At 45.3% G+C, this 26,000-nt stretch overlaps 1 protein-coding gene across 5 annotated transcripts in view; it reads left to right on the forward strand.

The window, feature by feature from the left end:
- The window catches only part of hivep1 (HIVEP zinc finger 1), a 54,893-nt gene that overhangs the window by 11,617 nt on the left and 17,276 nt on the right, over positions 1-26,000 (forward strand). The window contains exon 1 of one of the 5 annotated variants that reach the window (XM_076754795.1): positions 11,937-12,578. The exons of 3 other annotated variants lie outside the window; for them this stretch is intronic. Coding sequence is in view for 1 of the 2 variants with exons in the window: in XM_076754794.1 (XP_076610909.1) it covers positions 20,508-20,511 (4 nt within the window). In the remaining variant the exon portion in view is untranslated. Of the gene's footprint in view, positions 1-11,936; positions 12,579-20,442; positions 20,512-26,000 lie in introns of those variants that run through there. One more of the 5 variants, XM_076754794.1, reaches the window with a different exon arrangement.

Below are 26,000 nucleotides of genomic sequence, written 5' to 3' on the forward strand. Positions count from 1 at the left end.
ATGTACTTTCACCTGATGTATCCAAAATGTAATCCTCTCCTTCTCGGGGTACTTTTATGTGTCCGTACTCAAAAAAAAGGGCGTCTCGTCTTTGACCCCTTTGTAAACGATGCAGTAAATTAACACATCCACCTCTGCTTTAGATTCAAATGAAGTCGCTGTTGTGCAGCTCACTGGAGGATGTGTGGCCTAGTTAGCTGCAATGGAAAAATGTGACCCGACATTAAAACCCACTGATTTAGAAATGAGTGCAGTTTATTAACCTTTCTGACAATGTGCACAGAGCTGCGTTCACTCTCTCTCTCTCTCTCTCTCTGTATGTGTTGAGTGTCTGTTAGTGTTTTCATCCAGACAGCCTTCAGTGGCTACGTGATGTCTGTGTGGCGTTTGGTTTTTCTCTCCCGTTCCTCAAAGTGCCCCTGAAAATGCCCAGACTTGTTACCAACACCAGTGTTTATAGAACTGACTGTGCATTCCTCTTGTCTTGTAAAAGGCTCCTCGCACCAGAGCCCATCAGGTCTGGTCTCCTGCTTTAGCAGAGAACATGCTGCGTGATAAATGGTGAACAACTGCAGTGAAAAGGGGGAACATTTAACAAGGTGGAAAATGTTTACCCTGTAAAGGCCGACGCACGGGGACGGAGTTTCTCATCCCTCCAGCATCCTTCACTGCGCTGACAAGGATGTTTATGCGCCGAAATGAAGTTTGCGTATTTTATTACATTAACCTGACGGCCCGTTAATGCTCAGAAGTGTAATGTGCAAGCGATGTTGGATTCATTATGTTAAAAGCAGGTGCAAATTTGTTTTCATGAGGCAGAATTGAAAGGATAAGGACAGTTCAGATGTCTGTCTGTCAGCTCATGTTGTTTTTCACCGCCTCAGTAATTTGCAGCAAACTGACAGCAACAGTTTCCTGTTAATGATCAACTGTGCGTCTGACCGTGGTTAAATATGCAGGGTCAGAATAAACTGCAGCAGCAACCTGTATTATCAGGTGTACGCTAACCCAGAGACACCGGACACAGTCTGCTGCTTTAAAGCTACAGCGTGAGTCCATTTGAGGAGAACTTCATTACTCAAGCATGATACAAGTGTTGAAGTACTTGAGTATTACTATTTGCTGCTACTTCAGGCTTCACTCCACTACCACAGATTTTGTACTTTTTACTCCACTACATTTATTTGATAACTGAAGTTACTTTGCAGATTCAGATTAATAATTCAAACATATAATCAACAAATTAATTATTATACCAATAAGACTTTATTTGTCTTCAGGCAGTATATACGATACGATAAGATAAAACTTTATTGATCCCAGACTTAAGGAAATTAGGTCGTTACAGCCAGCAGGTTAAAAAAGCTACCAGTGTTGTGTGTTGTATTGCACTTACACAGGAAGAAACATTGAATTTCAGTCTATGTATGCACAATATATACAGCTTATAAAAATACTGTTGTTAATGTGGATAATAAATACAGTGTTATTGCACAGTTGAGAAAAAATATACAACAAAGTAGATATACAGTGATGTATGTAAAATATATATAGAAATAAACATGAAAGTGCGATAATATCATATACATTATTCTGAAATGAGCCGTTCTGTATTAGGAGTACTTTTACTTTTCATAGTTTAAGTTTTACTTTGATGCGAACACTGTTTGTGTTTTTTTACTTCAGTAACTTTCACTTGTAGCAGAGTGTTTCTGCTCTTCAGATGTCTGTCAAGTGGAAAATGTCCACACAAATGGTATTGTGGCTAAAAGCTGCAGTGTCGGTACAGTTCAGACTTTACGTCTGGAAAACGTGAGAGTTTGTGTTTTAGCTTGACTCTGAAGGCTCTGTAGGGTGACGATGCCGTGCTGTTTACACTGTGCTTATGTAAAAGCCTCAGAGGTGCAGAGAAAGAGTTAACATCCTGGCCCCGGCAATGGATTTTTACATGTTGTGTCATGCTCAGGCAGCCAAACCAGTGTTTCCGTACGGTCCCTTCAAATTACAGTGTGCGAATGCAGCGAGATTCACACAAAGGGAACTTCTCTCCCAGAGGCGGGAATAAACCGGGGTTTTAGCAACAGTAACTACAACAAGACAGGCTGAAACTAGTTCAGGGATGTCTGTTTAACTTGGTGCTAACCTCAGAGAAGCTTTCACTTTGACAGAGAGGCAGAGCTGCGACAGGGAGGGAGGAATTTTTACAGCCATATTTTGTGTGAATGAAACCGAATCTGGCGACCGCTCACTTTGCCATCCTGAAATGTGGGTTAATGTCTATTCCTTCTTTTTAATGGAGGAATAAAAGCGCGTACTTGAGTCATTTTTCACTGTGTGCTGGTTTTAATGGCAGGCACATCCACTCATGGTTCATTGTGCAAAAGACATTTTTTGATGATGGAAAATGTGATTATCAGGGATCGGGGACTTGTGGCCTTTTTCCATTTTGTGTGAACTCTTAATTGTGAGGTGCATCTCACAAATGGTGGTGTTTTTCATCACCTTGGGCCTTCTGCTAAGTGAAGGGCGGTTGCTGCGTGACAAATCAGCCCTCAGGGTAACTGCACTGTGGTGGGGAAGAGAGGAACCTCCCTAACACCTGGAAACATCTGGTTTTGAGGAAACCAATTTGTGAGCTGGCTAGTTTGAGAGGATTTCAGGCGGCAGCTTGTTTGCGTAATTAGTTTATTCTTTTTTTGGCTTTTGGGTTGAAGTCACAAATTGGTTGTGAACCAAAATGCCAGTCAGATGTTTACAATCTGCTCTCTGTAACTTCACTCAGAAACAAAAAATTAATTGAGTTTGGATAAAAAAATTGAGTTAAATTTTATCACTTGCTTGCGTGCTGAAGAGACCAAACACCTTGTATTTGTTTTCTAATAAATTCAAGGAATCAGAGCTGCAAACATTTTCCAACTGTGCTGCTTTTTAGTTTCTTTTTTCAGTATCTCGCTTCTTCCTCTATTGCGAGCTGACATTTGTCTCCCATGATAACGGCTCTGTCTGTCTTTAAGTGTTGAACCAAAGAGCTCATACAGAAGAATCTGTTCCTCCCTCTGGGGTCCTTTAATTACTGCACTGGAAAGGTCAACCCAGTTATATACAACTGTAACTGAGTGAATGATCAAAATTTAAATAATTCAATCAAATAAAAAGGCTAAATTCACTTCAAACTGCTTGTTGTGTCTGAAGCACAAGGACGTTCAGTTCATCAGGTAAAACAGAGAAATAATTTTAATTCTTCTTCTCAGGAAGCCCCACTTCTTCCTCCCACCTCACCTAAAACCATTTGCTGCGTGCAGACTCTCAGTTTGAATGTCTGTCACACTCTGGCCTGTTTATCAGACGTTGGTGACTAATACCGTAGCTAACACCGCCCGCCTGCCTGTGCAGAAAAGGTCTTGCATGTGTGTGTTTCAGCCGTGTGCGTCTGTGCTGGTGTGTCTCTTGCGTGTTTGTTAAGTCGTGCACCTCCTCATCTGAGCTGCGAGCGTCGCTCTGTGGAGGCAGAGATGCATTTTCATGTGAGACAAAATGTTCTACGAACGATCACGCCGTCGCTCATTAGCAGCCTGCCAAAGCCTCTTTTACCTGCCGCTGCTGAGGCAGGTGTGTGTATGTGTGTGTGTGTCGCCGTGAGCTCGCCACCCATTCAGCCATTTACGTACGACCCCCTGAAGACAGATGACCCGACTGTTTACAGCCTCGTGTGTGTGTCCTCGGCTTCATCTTGTGTCTGCGACGGGGACTGCTGCCCAATCAGTCAAATTATTGGGCTTAAACTTTTCAAACTGAAGCGTTAGTGAAGGGCTCAGGCAAGCCGAGTTAAATTGGAGCTAACGAACGGTGACCTTCTACTTGTTAGGTGCGCGTACGCACGCATGCACCTTTTCCCTCCACAGGTGAGCTTTTGTGGCCTGCGGAGCCACTTCCTGGAAACTTGGTTGAGCAGCATTGATGTTGGCAAGTCAGAAAGGTGAGCGGGAATGACGAGGGGGGGAAACAGGGCGGGGGCCGGCAGGATTTGCCTTTGCTGGCGTCAGCACAGAGACGCAGAATAGTGGAAGAAATTCTCCCTGCGGTGGCGACGCAGGACCGATGCCGGGCTGGACGTCACATTATTTGGCGATGTGCTCATGACACACGGAGGAGGCGGAGAGCTCACATACGCACCGAGGATATATGTCCCAACAAAACCTGCCTCTGTTAGACGGGGGCTGCCGAGTTTCAGGGGGTCCGTTTTTATGATTGTGGGGAAAATGTGACGTGAGTTAAGCTGCTGCAGTTGGAGGTAAAAAAAAATAATATTAAAAAAAAAAGCTTTGGAAAAACTGTTTGAATTTTAAAAAAAAGAAGAAGAAGAAGAAGAAGCAAACATCCACCAGCCGGAAACCCTTAAAAGGGTTGTTGTGTGGGGGCGCTTTTCTGTGTGTGTGTGTGTGTGTGTGTGTGTGTGTGTGTGTGTGTGTGTGTGTGTGTGTGTGTGTGCAGCTGCATGCGTGTGTGTATTCAGAGCTGGCATTGCTTAATGGTTTGCACACGCAAAGCCCAATGTAGGGGTTGCCAGGGAAACAGAGCAGCATGAGTCTCGGTCTGCAGGTGCTGTTCCTTGTGTCCTACTGCTGGAACCTCCTACGAATGTGGAGGGAGGGGAGCGAGGGCTGCAAAGATGAAAGAGGGCAGAAAAGCAGACTGGGGGGAAAAAGCTCAGGGAAAACCGGTAAGAGAAGAGCTGACACAGAAGTGTAAAAATAAAAATCTGGGAAATTATGACGTTGAAGTGGGATGAAGACTAAAGCCTGGCTGCAGACAGACGGGGTTCAGACACGCACCTCGTTAGGGTGACCTGATGGCAGCTTAAGACGTTGGTCTCAAGTCAACCGAGTCACTCAAGTCAGAAAAGATTAATAAAAATTAGGAAAGAAAGGAAAATGTGTGTCTTGTGCTGCCTTCAAAGATGGCTGTATCCTCTTACGCACAGAAAAAAAAGTTTAATAAACTTGGGCGAGCTAATTTTAAGTTCTTCAGATCCGTCTGTTTCCCTCAAGATGGTTGATTAATCAGAGCTTTGCACTAATGCAATCCTGAAGTGAACGTAAGCTGTCCCAAAATCCAAATGTTGATTTGCTTTGCTATCATCAGTATTTATTAGTTAAAAGTATCAGCATTCAGATTACTTTTACCTCCAAACTGTACTCAGCTGAGGGACAGCACTGAGTCCGGCTGTGTGTTTAGCTGCGTTAGCTCCATGAGCTGTATGCTATTAGCTCTGTTAGCTGTCAGCTCCATTAGCACTCTTAGCTCTATTAGCTGTGTGCTGTTAGCTCTGTTAGCTGTCAGCTCCATTAGCACTCTTAGCTCTATTAGCTGTGTGCTATTAGCTCTGTTAGCTCTCAGCTCCGTTAGCACTCTTAGCTCTATTAGCTATGTGCTATTAGCTCTGTTAGCTGTCAGCTCCATTAGCACTCTTAGCTCCATTAGCTGTGTGCTATTTGCTCCATTAGCTAATAGCTCTGTTAACTCTATTAGCTCCATTAGCTGTGTGCTATTAGCTCCATTAACTGTAAGCTCTGTTGTCTCTATTAGCTCTGTTAGTTGTGTGCTATTAGCTGGGAAAAAGGGTGTGTCCCCCGTCAGGAGTGAGTTCACTGTGTCCTATCGGATTTCAGTGCATCAAATTTTTCGTAGGTCTCTGGCAGAACTATGGTAACAACATGAGAAGACGTGGTCCGTTGTGCTCGGTTCAGTTTTTCATTTGCTAAGTGATAGTTACACATACATACTTAAATTTTGTCAATTTTGTCCCTGAGGAAGATCTGCTTGTCCCAAACACATTTTGTATTACTGACGGACAACATTTCGAGACCTGTGATCAATCAATCAGATGATCAACAGAAAGATAAGCATCTTGAGCAGCACTCCTCCTCTGTGTTTATCAATGAGTGTTATTTTGCTTTTATTGACTATCCCACCTCAACCAGGCCGAAAAGCTTTTTTGTGATACATGTATTTTTTATTTCCTGCGTTTCGGCTCATTGGATGGGAACACCTCAGTGAAGCTGAGACGGAGCGCTGATGTAAAAGACGTCCGGGTGACAAAAAGCTTCACTTCAACAGCTCGATGAAGTCAGAAACGTTGCGTCTTCCACGCCTGAAGAGGGCTGAGGTCCAACGTCACACTCGAGCTGTCAGAGAAGGTTTAGAGGGAAAAAGAGGAAATCACTCAGAGAGGAGGAGATGCCGCGATGCCGTCAGTTCAACCGGAGACCCTGGCAGAGAGCGCGGCGGTGAGGTTTGGGGTTTGACGGAGAGAAAACGGGCGGAGGTCGTTCCATAGCGATGGCTGAATGTGTGTGGATGTCAGTTACGATCTGGTGGGGAAAGCCTCTTTTGAGTGACAAGCCCAGAGGTACATTCATACATTCCTCCACTCCGCCGTGAATCCCCCGCTCTGCTCGTCATCCTTTTTCCAGTCTGGCCTCGTCAGATCATGCATTGATTCATGAGGCCGCTCAGAGGAGCTGCTGACTCTGACTTCCCTTATATATGTGTATGAACGCTCTGCCTTTAGTATTAATGAGAGCACTTTGCCGCAGCGACATAATGGTTCATAATTAAGCCAATGTTGGCGTTTTAATTCTGCTCACGGCATCTGGGACGTTGACCCTGATGTGTTTTCTTCAGTGATTACACACATTAAGCTGAATTTAAGATCATAAATTACTTTAAAGTCTCAGTTTATCAGTCTAGTCAGCCTTCGGGAGACCTCGTCCTTGACTCGAAGCGACAGGTCGTCTGCCGCTGTGCTCACCAGATGTTGAGGTGGAGGCGAGGGCAGGTGGGCAGATGGGTGGGAAGGCAGAGGTTAGCTGTGCGGTTTCCTTAAGGTCAGGCCGTGGGCTGTATTTATCAACACTGACACTTGCTGTTTCTCTGCTGCGTGGGACGTCTGCCATCATTGCTGCGGCATACCGGCCAATCAGAGCACAGCTGCGTGGCTCTCAGTCACATGCATCAGGCGGGGGAATGACTAACTATCAGGCCTCACGGGAACGGAGGCCGGCGCTGCGCTTACAGGCGACAAACTGAAGCGACCCCCTCCTCCTCAACACGTTTAAAGCCCCGTCAGAAGACGTGTCAGTTTCCTTTGAAACGTTCACACAACAGTCCTCTGCTCCATTTAAGATCATCCCGCCGCCGCGCCTCGCCGCCCCTTTAAAGCATTGACTTTTTTTTTGTCATCCCTCCTAAACACTTAGTGATGTGTGGAGGATGAAGAAGCTCAGAGGGACATTTTAAGAAGGCTGTGCATTTTAGCAGCACAACAAGCAATTTGAAATGATTAGAGAAAATTGCAGCAAGTCTTTTGTGGCGCTCAGCGACGGATATTCTGCTCTGTGTTTGTTAATGCAGCACTGCTGGGACCACAGAAAGCATCACGTCTGCTTTCACTGAAAAAACAAGATGCCTGTGAGTGAACTTCAGAGACGTTGGTGTTTCTTTACTCTCTGGACAGACCGAGGCTAGCTGTTCCCCCTGCTTCCAGTCTTTATGCTAAGCTAAGCTAGCTGCGTTAAAGTCCAGACTGCAAAGGGTTTCAACTACTACAAACCAGTGATTATTGTGCAGCGACAGGTCGCTCTGTGTATCCCAGCATGGGAGTAAAGTGGTAGAAATGTGGCACGTTTGCACTAGAAACCAAACCATACTTGAACCTTCACTAACAGATTTGTTTTGTCGGTAAAATGTCAGAAAATAGAGAAAAAGAAAAGTGTGATTTTGCCCAAAAACTCAAATGTAATCAAAGTACAAACTGATGAAATCAGCAAATCCTCACATTTGAGAACCAGTTAATGTTTGACCATTCTTGCTTGATTAATAACTTGATTAGTAAATGACTTTTGCTTAGTTCTCTGCCAATTGACTAATTGATTAATCAGTTAATATTTTACAAGCAGCCGTACAAGAACCAAAATAAAACACAGCCTAAAATTGGCAGCATTTGAGATTAAATCATGAACTATCGGCTCAGAGAATAAACAAATAAGATCTTGATTTTGACCACGGCTTCAGACGAGCTTTCGTCCTGCTCTGCTTTGCAGCGTAGCCTCACTCTCACTTTTGTTCGGCGCACACTCGCTGGCTCTTCAGCAGTCCGTCAGCAGAAAGCAGGATGCTGAATAAAGGAGCTGAGAGCTGTAAGTCTCCAGACTGTGGGTGTTTTACAGGAATCAGCAGACCCTTCGCATGTCAGCAAACAAGTTCCCTCTGCAGGGCCTCTTAAAGAGAAAAAAAAAGCAGGGGCCCCCGCCTCATATCATGAAGCCTGTTCATTCATAAACTCACTCTTTGTTTTGATCCTTTCCTCACTGCTTGTGTAGGCTAGTTGCCATCAGGAAATATGTTGTTTCGTCTGTGCGGTTTGTGTGTTTGTAAGGTATTGACTGAGCGAGGATGCGGAGGAGGAGTTGGAGGAAGTGAGTGTTGTATGCCCTGAAGTGTCTGTCAGTGTCAGGGGGAGGGGGGGGCAGGGGTGGGGTGGGGGCAGTTCGTCCTTGGCTGCACAGACTCGGTGGACTCCGGCGGGTCGATGGCGAAAGATTGAAAGCCCCCAAACAGTGTGTGAGTCATCAGGAAGGTTGAGCGGGGTCACCGGGGTCAGGTCAATATTTTAAAGACATAGACGCAGCTGATGGCCGACGCTGTATATAAACACCCAGACATATTTAGAGCGAGGTCACGAGGCTGCAGTGACAGGAGGCAGGCAGGTGGGAGAAGGTGAAGCCCTGCAAAGAAAACTCGTCTCATAGAAATGATGTTTATGTACAACGAATCCGCAAAAGCAAAAACGCTCTGAAGGAAACATAAAGCTCGAACACATAATCTGACAAGATGCAAAATATCTGATCTCAGTACAGTTTCCTGTCATGATGAAACCAGCATTATTAAACCATTTCATGGTTATGTTTAACTGCTGACTGGACTCGATTAAGTTGGGGAAAGATGGTGATTTATGGACTAAAGTAATCGACAACAACCCAAGAGTTAAATCACAAGAGGCACCAAAACAGCTGGAACAAACCATAGAAATATGCAACAAAGATGGCAGCAGCTGCAGCCTCAAAGTGATTTAAAGGCACTGAAATTAAAAATGCATGACAAAAATTATTTTACTGACTGAATCTTAACAAAAATCAAATCTATGGTGGATGTACTGCAGGAGTTTCAGCCAGAACCATCAGACGGGTGGCAAACACTCACTGCTGATAGCTACAGCAGCTACAGAAGCTCAGAAAATGATCAGCTCACAATCAATTTTAGCAAAAACTTCAATGAGCAGTGTTACAGCAGCAAAGGCAACAACAGCAAGATATGATCAATTAGTAATAAATTACAATAAATAAATAAAAGTTGATTGATTCACTGTAAATTATGACTGAACCATTTGTAATTGGTAACCTATCAAGGTCGAGTTTGCATAAGGTTAAATCTATCAGTAGGATGTTGTTACGTCCTGATCCTGATGCAAAGTACTGAACAAATGTGATTTAATGTGTATATACGTAATGTTGTCTCCATCATCATATTTAATATCTGTTTCATACCGGCCACAGTTCCACTCTGTGTGGTATCAAACAGGCCTTCAACGTCTGAAACTTGGTGAACCCTGCAGGAACGACGGGAAACTCCTGCTCCGCTGCCTTCAGCGGGGTCAGCCGGTCACGTCGCGCCTCCCATCAAGCCACAGCGACATGCCAGCTATTGGGTCAGTTGACCGTAGTAATAGGTTTTATTTATTTATTTATTTATTTATAAGGAAAAAGCCGCTCAGCCATGCAACAGCAGCAGCAGCAGCAGCAGTGCAGTGTTTCTGCGGCCGCAGGACAAAGATAAATGCCTCTGAAAAAGCCTGGAGGAGAGGGCGCAAAGCGAAGTGAAAAGGGGGAAAGCAGCAGCCGAGGATGGGGAAGGGGAAGATGGCAGAGCGCCAGAGTTAAGGGTGTGAAAGAGAGCGTGAAAGAGGGGGAGAATGATGCCAGGTGAGGAGAACGATAGGGACAAATGTAAAGAGGGTTAATGGGGAGGCTGTGAAAATATGTGTAAAAGGGAGGAGGAGGAGGAGGAGGAGGAGGAAGGGGTGCCTGCCTGCTGGCAAAGCTTCATCCTCTTGCGTAACATGTGCCATGTCTTCCTTTAGCCGCTGTTGCCATGGGGAGAGATGTTGGGAGGGGGTTTCTGGGCTCCCGCTGCCTCGTGGGTGGGAGAGACTCGGGGGAATTCTGAGCTGCGACGATCCCCGACTTCCCTCCTCTAAGTGAGCTCGCTGGGGGAGCGCTGGAGGAGGGAGGAAGGGGTGATTTAAGAATCCTCTGGTTGTATTTTTAGACCTCGCATTTTGGATGATTTCAGTTGAGGCACCGAGCAGAGCTGCTGCCCCCCCCACCCCCACCACCACCCCTCCAAAACCAGATTTAAATGAAAATCAGGAAGCCGCTGCCATGTGAAACTGTGAGAGAGGCAGAAGTTGTGTGTGGGAACCTGCAGGGCGTCGATGTGTGACTCATTCTCGGGTTCAGGTGTGCCCTGTAAAATGAAATCCAGGCATTGTTTATAACCGCGGTTTTATCGTCCGTGCTCACAGCGTGAGTAACACTGAGTCTGAGCAGTGTGTGCAGGTGTTGCTAAAGCCTGTCTGTGTGTGTGTGTGTGTGTGTGTGTGTGTGTGTGTGTGTGTGTATGTGTTTTTCAGCAAGTGAGCCATGGTGAAAACATGTAGCCCACCTGTCGTGTTGATATGAATAGTTGATAAATTGATGAGACGAGAAGATCAAACGTGCTCTCGTCTCTGTCGGTGGACGCTACAGACAGGAAGCGATTAGCTTAGCATAAAGACTGGAAACAAGGGCTAGCTTGGCTCTGACGTTCAAAAATCCACCTCCTCCAGCACCTCTAAAACTCACTAATTAACTAATTATCTCCTTTGTTTAACTCGCACAAACAGAGAAATGTAAAAAAGGCACTTAGTGGTTTCACAGAGTTACGTAACTGTTTTTGGTGAACAACAGTTGGGCGAAGTCTAATCACATCCAGACTCCAGCTCCACATTTAACACACGAGCATGAGGTTGATATTGATCTTCCCAGCGAGAAAGCATATTTCTTTGATCAATAAAGTGATTTAGATGATTAAAAATGACAAATATTCACCGTTTACAGCTTCTCAAATGTGACAATTTGTAGCTTTCACTCTTTGAAATCATCATAAATATAATTATCTTTTGAGTTTGGGCTGTCATTTGGTTAAAATTGGGAAACTGTGATGCCCGTTTTTTCACATTTTTATGAACTAAACCCTTGAAGGCAGCACACACAGGCGCTGTCAAAACACTGGAGTTGTCTTTAATGTGAGCCCACAGCGGTACACACGATACACATCAGCTCCTCGGGAAGTGCCTCATTTTCCTGCATCGGCTGCACGACGTTGCAGAGGGTTACCTAATAAAGAGGACGCCGAGTGTTTAGTACAGCTCACAGATGAAAGTAATATCAGAAAAAATGCCAAATGTTCTCCTCTTCAGGGTTCTCAGTCGTGAGCACTTGCTGCATTTCTTCATCTTATGTGACCGTGACAAAACAAGCAGTTTGAGGACTTTTTAGTTCAGTTTTATGGCCTAAAGATGAATTAAGAATTAAGATTAAGTGATACTGAAAGTAAAAATCCTTAAAAAATGACCATGACTTGGGTTCATCCTCAGCAGCCTCTTGCTTGTGTTGATGCGGAGGTGGTGTTGTGTTGACGTCCAGGTCAACCCCGTGCTGTACGTCACACGCCTTCATTAGCCTCGCCGTGTGTCCCCGCCGCTCGGCTGCTCACCCTCCACAGATAGGATTAATGTACAGAACGGATAGATGAGTATTTATAGCCTCTGCGGGGGTGTGGGAGGTTGTACGCCACAAGTAGGTTAGCTGCTAATCTGATGTTGACAGTGCGTATGAGAGCGAGTTACAGAGGAATTAGAGACCTGTGCTGCCTCAGAGCCTCCATCCTGCTTTGTTTTGCTTTTTTATAAAAAGAGAGAGCGCTGCCGCTCGGCTCGGGGAAGTCAGCGCTCCTGCAGGCAGGCAGGGAGGGCTTTCCCTGATTTAGAGAAGGCTTTAAAAAAAAAAAAGAAGAAGACGGAGAGGGAGGAGAAGAGAGGAGAGGAGGGGGGAGAAGGAACACAAAGGCAGGCAGGCAGGCAGGGAGGAGAAAGGAGCGTGGTTGCTCCGCTGACAGACGGCAGAGAAAACAGGCAGAAGTGAGAAGTGAAAGCTGTGTGAGGACAGACAGACGGCGGCCAGACGCTCGGCGCTCTGCTCCGCCGTGCCGTTCCACTTTTCTGCATTTCTTCCTTCGGGAGACGGACAGAGGCTCGGGAATGTCGGCGGTTATTGGCCGGGAAAGTGTCTGTCTGGGTCTGGAATGTCAGGTGTTCCCCCGTCAGCGAGTCTGAGTCCGGGAGGAAAAGCGGCAGCTACTCTCTGAGCGCTCAGCCTCAAAGTGTCGACTTTCTTTGGTCCACTTCTCCCTCCGAACAGGTACAGTGCAGAGCTGCGAGAGCTCGTCTTTGTGCTGATCACTTTGTGCTTTATTCCTCACCGCAGGCTTTTGTTTCCTCTTTCATTTCCTTTAATATCATTACATCATATCGCCTTGATTTTGCTGAAGTTTGCCTCCCACTCAGTGCTCAGTGTTGCTTCATGGGAGCCGTGGTGGGAAAATTCATTTAAATTGACCAGGATTGGCCATTTTCCACTTATTTTCAGGGCTGAAACTATCTTCTTGATTAACGGTAATTATGGTCTGTAAAGTCAGAAAATGATGACTGTCCCGTCAGTCTCCTGCAGCTAAAGGTGACATCTCCAGAAGCAGCCTTTCAAAGCCTAAAAATATTCAGTCTGGTTGCTTACACACATTTACAGTATTCACTTCACGACATTGTCAGCAACAGCAGAAAATCGTCTCATTTGAGAAGCTGAAACCATGAAATGTTTGGCATTTTTGCTTGAGGAACGACTCAGAAAATAGTTGCTGATGCAATTTTCTGTGAACGCGCTGATCATTTAATCAGCTAATTGTTTCAGCTGCGTTATTTTACAGCTTGACTCCAACAGAGAAAAGCTAAAAGCCGTGAAGCACGCAAGTTTCTGACGAGTTTATCATCATTAAAATATCTTTCCACGCCAGCCTGCACACTGCCCGTCCATCATCGTTTTATTCGCATCTCCTCTGAGGAACGGCAATTTTGGTCGAGGGGTTAACATCTGCGACGGCTCATTAACCCGCCAGCAGCGAGCACTAATGCTCCAGCGCTCGTCCGCGGCGGCGTGTCGGTCCTCCTCGTCCATGCAGCGGCAGCAGCTGACGTCCAACATGAGCGAGAGGACAGGATAAGCCTGAGCTGTCGGTGTTATGCAACAGTTCGGTCCAGAGATAGAGCAGAGCTGAACTTACGACACTTCTGACTTCTTCTTCCACACACCATGAGATCACCACGCTCACTTAGCTGCCCTCCCTCCTCCATGTAAGAATAGATGTACCTGTTATTATTAAAGAGGAGAAGCACTGAGGTCAGTTCCGAGTGCTGCTAATGCACCCCAGGCTTATTTGCGAGCATCTTTTCTTAATTGCTTTTCATTTGTTCTTTTCTGCCGTAATTTCATTATGTTCTTTTGAATGCATCATCTTATTAACTCTGCTGGAAACATCCACCTCAGCAGCGGCCTCAGGTAATCCTTTCGGCGTTGCAGGATTTCCTGTTTACTCACTAATTGCGTTTTCCATTCACCTGCATCGTCCGTTTGCCCTTAAAGAAACCAGAGCGGAAACACCAGACATGTGACAGGTTTTCACGCTGACGTGGAAAAGCTGATGCGTCAATAAAAACAGAGGTACAATGGAAACAGACAAACAAACACATGAAGTTTGAGAGTTAAACATCCACTGAACGAAGCAAAGATCCGTGTGGAGTCACGAAGAGACCAACATTCAAATCAACACATGAAACAAACATGGATGCCATATTTCCACCCTGTTTTCCATCGTTTGACATTTGACTGGCGCTCGTTTAGTCACGTCATCTCGTCGCTCCCTCTTCTTCTGCAGTGGTTTAGTGATACCTCACTGGAGAATTAGCGCCACCAGCTGTTTATCTCAATAAACTACCTCCCAGTATTCACGTAGCAGTGGTGGATGGAAACAATATTTCTCATTTTCTTTTGCAGTTTTTCTAGAAAATTGGTTAAAATTGTGCTGCATGTGGATGGAAACTTGATTATTAGTGGAGCTGCAACAATTAGTTGATTAATCACGTCCCCGCTTCTTACATTTGCTGCTTTTGTTTGTCTCACATTATTGTAAGTCTTTGGTTTTTGAGCTGTTGGTCAAACCAAACAAGCCCTTCTGGTGGGTGTTATTCACTCCTGGTCAATTTATAAGTCTGGTGCTGTCATTTCTGTGCTCTGATAGATGGCTGAACATGCGAGGTTTTATAAGACATGTCGATCACCACGTCCTCGTACTGTTTTTACACTGATATGATAGAAACGGAGGAGAGGGGAGTGGGCAGTGGAGGCTGGAAAGAGGCAGGGAGGGAGAAATTGGGAAATGGGGAGGTAGAAGAGGATGATGATGATGATGGAAAGGGGCAGAAAGTGGAAGGAGAACGGGCAAAATAAGGTGGGGAAATTGAGGATTGAGAAAATGAGAGGAGGAGGTGGAGGAGGAACATTGGAAGACAGTGAGGGAACGCCATGTCGCTCGCGCTCAGTGTGGTTATGTAACGTTACCTCCTGCCTACTGCTGATGGCAGAGGAAAGCACAGAGTAACAGCAGTGAATGGCGTGGAGGTGGGTGGCAACAACAACATCAGAGGAAGAAGTAGCCACAGTATCCATCAGAACCATATCAAAGGTCAAAAGCTGCTTCTACCTCCCTGTAATTCCCAGAATTCAACCTGTTATTGATGGTCGGTATTTTTGCCAGACTGTCAAACCTGCAGCATCACCAACAGGGTGGTTTAACCAGTTCATTTCTTGAAGCAAGATTGCTCAAAATGTGATGGTAAACATGGACACTTGCTGCTTTTGCTTGCCTTAAATTAGCATAAATTAGATACATTTGGGTTTTGGACTGAAAATACCAAACAGTCCCCAGTTCCAGCTCTAATTCTGAGAATTTGCAGTTTTTATTGGACTGGACATGTCAAACAACAAATTGAATAATACAGGAAATAACCGGCAGATTAAGCAATGACAACAATCATTAGTTAGACACCTAATATGTAAATTGGCAGACAGTTTGCAGGTTATGAGAGTGCACAATTTCACTCTGGCTGATGACTGTAAGATGATAACATTTTAACTGTCCTATCAGTTTTTGGACCATGTTGACCACCATGCAGTCATTCAGGCCTGTTTCTGTAAAAGTAGATAGAGAAAATATTCTTGAAAATTAGATGAAGTGATGTATTTCTGTGAAAATGGCCTGTTTTGGTTAAGTTCTGACACTGGGGCTAACACTTCACTGGTTGACACACACGGCTGTCTGTTGTAGCCACTGTCCAGATATGCGCCTCTGTGTTTACATGCAGCAGCAGCCATGTATATGTCAGAGCGTGTATGTGCTAAATGAGCTAGAAAAGCAGGTGGCTGTCTGGCGGCATTCACAGAAAGAGAAACCAGAGAGAGCCTCAGAGCAGCTGCAGGAAAGCCCTGTGGGAGTCTCTTGAGCTGGCCACTGGTCTCCCGGGGTGAGCTGATGGCAAAATGTAACAATATACTGTAACAACACACTGTATGGCAGAAAAACACTGTAACAAACCAATGTAACAACGCACTGCAACAACACAACAACACAGTGTGTGGCAGCGACACACTGTAACAAGGCACTGTAACAGCACACTATAATAAAACTGTGTGACAGAAACACACTGTAATAAAACAATGTGTGACAGAAACACTGTAACAACACACTGTAACAATATCAACGCCCCGTAGCAATACACTGTAGCAAGGCAATGTAACAATGTGTGTTACATTGTAGCAACACAATGTAACAAAACAATGTAACAATGCACTTTAAAAACATGACGCATGGCAGAAACACACGGTAACACGGCACCGTAACAACACACTGTAACAACACACTGCCTGACTGCTGTTCGTTGGATTGGTTAATCATATCAGCTCAAAACTGGCCACATCCTGAAATAATGATTCTGTTGTTCTACAACCAAGACAAGAAAAAGAGATTTGTTGAAATTAAACCATAATGGATTTCATGCTGCTAACGTGTCTCACGTGTGTCCATGTGCAACGCTTCACATACACTTACAGCCCTCATTAACATCTCAGCTTCCCCCTGAGGGGTGAGCAGTGGGAGGCAGTGGATGGAGGAGAGTGCGATGGTTGAGTGATGAGCCTTGTCCTGCAATCCAAACAGCAGAAAGGAGGAGGGAGAAGGAGGAAGAGAATAGGTGAGAGGCAGCCAAGACACAGAAGCTGAGCCTGAGCAGGATCCTACAGCTATTTTGTAACATGATCAATGACCTTGCATACCTTTAGATCCTTATTTCCTGTGTGAGCTCACTGCCTTTTGTTACACTCGCTGCCTCTCACTCTACTCAGCCTCGTAAGCTCCAGATCTAATTAAGAGTTGTCTCTTCCTAGAATGCTCGGTGGCTTCCCGTAGCGAGGATGGCGCTGTGATTAGATTCTGAGATACGAGAACAACATCTGTCAACTGGATGAAACTTATTGGCCAGAATTGTGTGAGATTCCTCTGATTGGACTCGCGGTTGAGTCAATGTTGCTCAGAGTTATAAATCTGACTCTGATGGTGAGGCGTCCTTACAGGCTTCTGTGGAATTTTTGACGATTTCACCAAAGATGGCCCTCGATAGCTGGATAACAGCAGTGATGGAAACAGTATTCAGATCATTTACTGAAGTAAAAGTACCGATGAGTGAAAAGTACTTGTTTTGCAGTAAAATGTCCCCTTGGATCGATAAATTTTATATGACATTATTAGATTGTAAAACTGGTGTGTGAATTTGCAGGCAGCTCTTCACTGTTGTAGCTGTTCATGGTGGAGCTGGTTTTAACTACTCCATATACAGTTTAGTCCAGTGGCTCCCGGCCAAGGACAGATAATCTCTTTAATTGAACTGCTAACAACTCACAGACATCTGAAACATGACGAGGAGCTCCAGCTCGACGTAGGGAGCGACAGGTTTAATCTTTAACAGGACGCTGTGTTTAGAAACTGTCAGTCAATAAATGTAGTGGAGTAAAAAGTACCTCTGAAATGTTGTGGAGCAGAAATAGCGTAAGTAAAGTACAAGTATCTCAAATTATACTGCAGTAAATGTACATAGTGATCGCGCCGGATTCAGCCTGCAGTTTAACCTTTTTGCTTCTGATAAAAGCTGAAACTTTTTGCCAGAAAATCAACTCGTTTCAGACGAGCAGCATCTGAATGTGGCCTCTGTGCGTCTCAGCGCAGTTCTGATCGCGACTGTATGCATTTAAGTGTTGAGACCAAGTCGAGTGAAAAGAAGGTTAAGATGGCAGCTTTCTGAACAGAGGAAAAGTGTCCAGCCCTGCGATGGAGCTTTGTTATTCATCGGCCCTCCCCACGTGGTTTTGGATTGGTTTCAGTTTGGTATTCAGAGTATGAAGGGGTCAGCGTGGGCGTCTGGTTGTATGCAGAGAGGATAGAATGTTTTTTGGCAACACAGTCGGCTCAATTCATGACTGTTCTCAAGCTGAATGACTGCGAGGACGTGTGTGTGTTTGTGGACATCTTTAACCTAGTGGACACCCGGCGCACAGAGGGCAGGGTATTAGAGGTTACTAGCTGGATTAGTTCATTCAGGCTCTGTTGCATTATCGCAGGCTCAGCTGTCATTAACTCAGATGTTCCCACAGGGATGAGGCGGCGTGTCCTCCGCTGCTCTCCACTTTCTGCTAACACACACTCTTTTTGCAGGGTGATCCCTCTTTATGTCATTTTTAAGAACAGTGGAGATTCTGCGCCGAGCCGTCTATGTGAGTCAGTGTTTATTTTTGCTTTCAACCCGCCAACACCAACTCTGTGCTGTTGCTTCGGCTGGCCCTAATTACAGAGCGTGATGTTGATCCTGGAGTTTCTGCCTGTAAAGTATTTGTCTTCTGTACTCCGGCAATGACACTGCGAAAAGTGCTCGGTCACCCTGTTTGTTGTCTCTGGCCTGGGTAAATATTTCTCTGATTTTCTGAACCTCTTTTGCGGCCACGCTGTAAAACCCTCAGAATTCCCCATAATGACTAATCCAAAAATAAAGCAGAGGGAGCTTCCTCTTTGTTCCAGAGTGGAGCACAGTGAGGTGAAATGTACAGACGGCCGTCACTCAGGCGCTTTTGTCATTTCACACCCGGCCGGTCGTGTTTATGTAACGCAGCGGGCTGAGCGCTTGTCTGCTGTCGGCCCGTCCGCCCTGAGCGAGGTGACTCCCGTCCTTTTAAATATCGACCCCAGCCACAGCGAACCCCCCCCACACCCCGGTGACCTGCAGGCGGTATCTGACTGAGACCCTGCAGCTTTATCTCAGCCTGTCAGTGTCAACATCTGTCACTCATTCACTGTTTACCTGCCGGCTCTTTTTTTTTTTTTTTTTTTTTTTTTTTTAAGAGCTTCGACTGAGTGGCACAGTTTAATGTTGACTCTCACAAGAGCCGGCAGTTTTCACGGCCACTTCCAGACTCTTGGTGTTGCGCCCACACACAGCCTTGAACGCCTCTTTTTTTGCAGCTAAAAAGAAAAAACAATATTGCTGCTGGGTGACTCCGTTTTTCATGGATTTCCTCAGTTAAAACAAAGAACGGCGGTTTGCTGTTTTTAAGCGATGACACAGGAAACTTTATTTATGCAGAATATTTCATGTGCTTTACGTTTCATCAAATCAAAATCCAAAAATGAGACAAATAAAAGCAACAAGAAAGAACAAACATGTTAGATTTAGACCTCGTCCAGACGAAAACGTGGTTTTCTTATCAGTGTTTGGATGTTTGAGGTTCACTGTGCAGAATGATGTTTGTGCAGAGTTTGACTCGTTTTGACTGGAAGGCCGTTCTCACAGTCAACGTTCCTCTGCGCTCGCCTCAAATCTGAGTTCAACACGAGAATCACTTCATGAGATCACAGCTAACAGTTATTTCATTGTCAGTTCTCACTTTGTTGCTTTTTAGTTTTGGTGATAAAATGATGATTTCCAGGATGAAAAACCCCAAAATATTCAGTTTATTATCAAGTAACACAAAGAAAATCACCACATTTGAGAAGCTCCTGTTTTTGTTTGAAAAACATTAATGAATCGACCGATCGATCATCAAAAAAAAAAACAGCTGGAAATGTATTTTCTGTCAGTTGACTCCTTGTTGCGGTGCGATGTGGAAACTTGAAACCTTCACTGTTTACATTGGGAGACGTCTTGTGTCCAGTATTAAACCTCTGAAACCAAAGACGTGTACACACTAAAACTTTCAATCAGGAACCATCTGATCAAGGAGAAAAACACATTCACTGCTGAGCACGGTATTTTAAAAGCCGTCTGAAGGGACCGTAAACGCCTCAGAGCCTCTTCGCCCAGCGAGCGAGCTGTTGGGCAACCAGCAGTTGGCAGGGCACTTTAAAATCCTCCCCCTCCGAAACAAACAGAGAGAGGGAGGGAGAGCGAGGGAAGGAACCCCTGGAGGGAGCCAAAGCCGGTTTAAGTGACGTCACCCGGCCCGCTCTGTTTGGGCAGGTCCCCCCCCCACCCCACCCCCCTCGCTTCCTGGCCCTTACAGGAATTCCCCTCCTCGTCACATTATTCTGAGGAAACCGCTGGCAACGCCCCGCACCGCTGCACAGCCACAGCTGATAGGGCGGAAGCGCAGACTTGTGACTGCTTGTGTTGACACAGGAGTGTGTGCACTTGTTGTTCTGTCTCCGGCTGCCTTTTGTGCCCAGACAAAGGCAGCTTCTGAGTGTTTGCTCCACCAACCATCAGCTGGTAAGAAGTGAACATTTTGTCCTGGGGGCTGCTGGGAAACGCAGATGTGCTGCGTGGTTTGGGGTCGCGAAGTGACTCTGGCCCGTGCTGAATGGGATTTCACGGCGCCGGCAGTGAGACTGAGGTCAGACGTGTGTGCAGATGCAGTTTTTGACTTCTGCTGAAACCCACCGTCCACAGCAGCACCTCCGCTGTCGTCAAGCCGAGCGTGACGGCTGTCGTCAAAGTGAACGACACAGGCAGGAAGCAGTCGGTGAGCTGTCACTCAAACGTGGCGCCACGGTAAGCAACGAGTGGGCAGAGGGCTGGTGGAGCCTGAGGGATCCGGTGTGTTTTGGGGTCGTGTGTTTTGGCCTTTTGCTGCTCGGTGGGCTGCAGAGCCTTCAGCTCATCTGACGGATCTGTGGGGCAACACGGCGCTCTGAACACACTGATGTGTAAGTGCTGCGTTTACTTTGTGATACAGTTGGAGTTTCGTCACTGTGAACTGTATGAATGTCACATATTTTAAGCACGTAGCTTTAGCTTGGCAACTTTTGAGCAAAGTGTTTTGAGCATCTCAACTTCTCAGAGCTCATTTTTTTAAGGATTAGTTTGACGTTTGGGTGAAAACTCTTACTTGATTTCTTGCTGAGTTGCATGTCTTTATGGTGAATATGGTGGTGAACCTAGCTTAGCATAAAGACTGAAAACAGCTGGCTGAGCTCTGTCCTAAGGGGAAAAAGTCATCTGTCAGCACCTCCAACGCTCAGTAAGTTACATGTGACGTCTTGTTTGATTCATCCGTACAAAAATGAAAGTGTAAAAATGACATTTTGTCACTATTTGCAGCTTTTTTTTTTAGCAAGTTCAGCTAAGCTAACCAGCTGCTGGCTGTAGCTTCAGATTCACCGCACAGACATGAGACATTAATCATTCTTCTTCTCATCGAACTCATTTACCAAAGAGATTCAGTTTAATTGAGACTGGAAGGTCGTTGTTGACCTTGCAAACAGCCGTTAGCAGAACAACCTCAGTAGCATTCAGTCGCTGCTCTGGAGCTTTCGATCGTGTCACATGACCTTCCTCGGCAAATGGAACCACTCAGCTGTCACAGAACTGCAGATGTGCACGTTCTTCACAGGTTTTCCAGGTCCCAGTGATAAACAAACACAAAGATAAATGTATGAGCAGTCACAGCGCAGGACGACTAACCTGTAAAAATGAACTCAATTCTTCTGTTTACTCTGATGTAAAACAAAGAAAGTTTAGATTTCAGGTTGTGATTTTTGCCTGAAATGTGAAACTCAAACAATGAACGATAACCAAAATGTCTGCTGATTCGTTTCCTGTCAATCAGCTCGTAGATGGAGACTAATTGAATTAACACTATAAAGTTAAATAAAAATGTGAGCTGCATGCGGCCCCCTCCCTCCTCCTCCTCCTCCTTCTTCTTCTTCTTCTTCTTCTTCTTCTTCTTCTTTCTGGGCTGCTGCACAGAGTTAACTGTGCGTGCACTAGTGTGCTTCCTGTCCCACGGGGTCGGCCGAGGCGTCGTTTGATGACACGGCGCCCGTCAGAGAGTCACCACCTGAGGGGAACTCGAGACGCTGACTGGATGAAGTTTGACGTGCAGCTTGTTTTACTTCCACTTTTTTTCACGTTTGTTATCTTTCAAACAAGAAGGTCAAAGTTCAGTTTCTCACGTGTGAGGATCAGTAGTGGAAGTGAAAATTTGTGGTACTTGTACTTTATTTAAGTATTTTATTTTCCTCTACTTCACATTTATGACAGTTTCTGGACAAATGAAGAGTTTACAAAAAATAAACGACGTGAAAACAGTGAAAGAATCAGTGGATTCATTGATTAGTGATCGTTCAGCGTCTCATAGTTTCACCTTCTCAAATGTTTGGATTTGTCATTTTTGTCTTAAATTACAGTAAAATGAATAATTTGGTTCTGGATATTTGTGAGAACTGATGGATTGATCAAGAAAATCTGCAGATTGATTACAGCTCGATACAAATTATTTAGAAATCAATCAGTGAAATGCTGCTTAAACACCAGGAATAACTTTCACTGTATGAAGTATTTTCACTTTGATGCTTCATATCCTGATAATACTTCAACATTTTTAATGCAGGACTACACTTGTACTTATATTTTTCCAGTGTAGTACTGGTACTTCTCCTGAAGTGAAGGACGCTCCTCCACTGGTGACGATTTACTGCTTTCCTCTGTTTCATATCACTGTAAACTGAATATCTTCACACTGAACATTAACAAGCACTTTTGTTGTTTTTGGCATTTTTTTACTTTTTCTGACATTTAAAGATTAAATCAGTGTTTCCAAACCTTTTTAGTCAGAAACCCTTGATCAAACCAGTGTTTTCTTCTGAGCCTTTGAGGCGTATTTTTGGGTTATCCGTCTGTATGAACGTGACATCTCAACACCATGTTAACGCCAAAAAAAAAACAAAAAAAAAACCCCACAACGTTTCTGAGTCCTGGATGTAAACTGTGACTTGACTGATCGGCTGAAACGTGAATCTGTGACCCTTGAACTGAAAACAAGAGATTAATCAATAATGACTATTTGCAGATTCTATTCTTAATCTTGTCGTCATCTTGTGATTTGTTTTACTACGTCTCAAAGCAGCCTTCACACCTTCCATGATTTGCGAGTGCGAGGGAAGGAAATCATTATTTGGTGTTTCTTGGCTCGGCTCGTCTGCATTGTGTTTGGAGTCTGGCTCTTTTTCCTCTGTTTTGGTGCAGGCAGATTTTTGGGGGGAAGGTTAAATGCGTGTGGTCTGAAAAAGGTGTCAGAGGGTGATGTTCACATTCAGCTGCAGCTCCGCCTGCACCACTAAACCCCCCCCCCCACACACACAAACACACACTGTTCTACCCACCCAGTAGGTTTCTCGTTATATCAATTTTTCACAAGGGTGCCCACGCAGTCCCAATAATCAGTGGCCTCCAGTCTGCTGCTTCTTCCACCTACAGTTTCCTGCGGGGGCAGCAGTGCTGAGCAGATACCGAACCAAACCACTGTCTTTGTCTGCGTGTGTGCAGGAGGGAGAGCGTGATCAATATTTCATTTGTTCGCTGGGTGTTTGCGGCTTCGTCACGAATTATTAAGAGGAAGGACCTCTGATTGTTGTTGTTGTTGTTGTTGTTGTTGTTGTAGAAAACGGGAGCTCGGACATCTGCGTTGTTCGTCGCTCTGTGTGGAGGATCTGCGTCTCTCCCCTTTACAGACATACATTATTAAAAGGTGGCTGAAGCTCCAGTTAGTCACCGCTGTGTTTCTTTCACTGCCCCGGCTGCATCTTTTCTATTCAACATGCAGTTTTTAATGCAGGACATAAACAGTCTCCCCCGGTGGAGCCTCTGCTGCCTCCCTCCCTCCGCCCTCCGCCCTCCACCCTGATGCTTAGCAGTCAGCAGCTGATCTCCAGGCTGCAGACAGAGCAGGACTTGCCTCAGTGCTCGTGTGGATACCTTTCGTTTCTGTATCAGAGGGGTATTTTTTCGGTATCGTACTTTTAATAGAATCGTGTTTCTGTGTGTATTTAACATAAAATCCAAAAACACAAGGAGCTGTAAGATCACTTATTTGATCAGAAAGCTTCTGATTTCAATAAAAATAAGACGAGATTACAAATCCAGCTTTCGAGTCTTTGAAGTCGGTGCTGCGGACTAAAAGCTGATGAAGTGATAAACAGAAAATGAGTCCCAGATTATTCTGATAATTGATTTATTTCAAGTTTATGTAATTTATCCCGAACATGCAGAATATTTGCTGGTTACAGTTTCTCAAATGTGAAGATTTGCTGAGTATCTGGTTGATTTTGGATTGTCGGTCAGACAAAAAGACATTTAAAAACATCACACTGGACTTCAGGAGAGTATGGAAGGCACTGTCATTCCTGACCAACAATCCAAAACCCAAAGATGTTCAATTTACTGCAACATAAAGCAGAGGAAAGCAGAAAAGCTGGAGCCAGCAAATGGTTGAAAGACTCCCGACAGTGTATCAGAGGGTCTCCCGTCCTCATTTAAAGACGGTCACTCGCCTTGAGGTCACAGCATTTAAAGAAGCTCGATCAGCTTCTTTTCCTGGGTTACATATGGAGCTGCTCATTAACACGTGAAACCAGCTACAAACAAAATGTGTTTGGCCACTTTGATGCTGTTTGTTAGCAGCTGTGTGGTTCCTCTCACCAAGTGGAAGACGTATTACTGCTGTCAGAAAATCTCAATGTCTCAGACTCAGGATCACGATTAGGAGGCTGAAGTGAGCAGATCATCAATTATCGAAACTGCTTCATTTCCCTGTCGGACACATTTCAGCTGTATCTGTACCTCTGCGCCCCCTCCCCTCCCCTCTGTCCTGTTGTGATGATTAGATTCAATAGAGCGAGCCAGTCCAGCTAATGTGAGGAAGGAGAGGGAGTCACGGCGCTCCCCTCGTAGCCAGCTGATGATGATAGACTGCAGGGTAATAGGACACTCTCGGAATGTCGGGGATTCCTCTGCTCTGCATCATCGTCTGTCCACGAATACTGAGGAGAGCGCTGTGTACTTCCTGTCGCAGCAGTTACCCTCTGCGCGAGTCTTTCAGGCTCGGCTTTCAGACGGTTCATCTCCCCCGAGGCCAGCGGGAGTCTCTTTGTACGGGCGTGTCCGTGAAGATAAAGGATGTGTCAGATGCTGACAGTAACCCTTATGGCTGCTTATTGCATGGGTCAGCTGCTGAGGGCTGCAGAAACGCGGCGTCTCCTCCGCAGGCCGCGGGAGGAACGCTGAGATAAGTTCGACAGACTTCCCTTAAAGGCGACGGGGGATGTTGTGACGATCGCAGCGTGGAGACGTCCTTGTTTAATGATACAGTCACCGTCATGTGAAGCCTGATTGCATTTTTTTCCAGAGTGATTCACAATTTTGGCTTTCACATGTCATATAAAACTGTCATTACGTAAATGAACAAATCTGGCATTTATCAAGTTAACTGAACTCAGGATTCATCTGCAGAATGGGACCATGGGACGTCTGAGGAGTGCTTGTTTTCTCTGAGCAGCATTCACTGCATACATTTTGTGTTTATTAACTAAACGATTCTGATGCTCTGATGCAGTTTTCATTTAAGAAGGGCTGCAACTATTATTGATTAACCTGCTCGTCTGCTTAATATCAGTGAAAATGCCCTGAAGTCACCACAAAGGTGACTTTTGTCCAACCAACCATCAGAAATCCAACAATTTTCAGTTCAGTCATAAGACAAAGACCAGCAGAGTCCAGAGACTTGGTTCTGTTTTTGCTTGAAAGTGACATAAACAGTTGATGAATCATCAAACTAACTGCTGATCGATCTCATCTGATGAATCGACGTATCGCTTCAGCTCTACATTTAAGTGTTTGTTAGTGAGAGAAGTCCTCGTTAGTGATTGTTCTAGGAATGCATCAGGCAGTGCGAGGGTGTGTTTGATGTTGGTGTTTGTGCACAGCCGGGTGTGTGCAGCAGGCTGGTGGAGGTGCTCCAGTTACATAATCTCCATCTCCCTCCCGCACAGTGACAGGGAAGAAGGGGGCAGCTGCCGACTCCCATCTCGTCATCTTCAGCCTGCTGAGGCATCGCTCCTCTCCTCTCCTCGTCTCCTCCTCTCCTCTTCCTCTCCCCCTCTCCAAACACAGCACTGGTTTCATGTGCACACTGCAGTCCACATCCAGCTGGCAGCGCCCCCCAGACGCCGACCTGCTATCGTCTAAACGTTGAACCTAATCCTCCTGGCTGGTCCTCGCTCCACTGCATGTGTTTCTCTGAACTACATGCGAGGCCATTTGTCCTGATACATTAAATATGGTGTGATAAAGTGAGTTGCTGCAGCACTTGTATCACCATCATCATCATCGCCGGTGGACGCCCATCTGCCCACGCTGT

The sequence above is a fragment of the Chaetodon auriga genome, chromosome 17, assembly GCF_051107435.1.
Source record: "Chaetodon auriga isolate fChaAug3 chromosome 17, fChaAug3.hap1, whole genome shotgun sequence".
Classification (NCBI taxonomy): Eukaryota; Metazoa; Chordata; class Actinopteri; order Chaetodontiformes; family Chaetodontidae; genus Chaetodon; species Chaetodon auriga.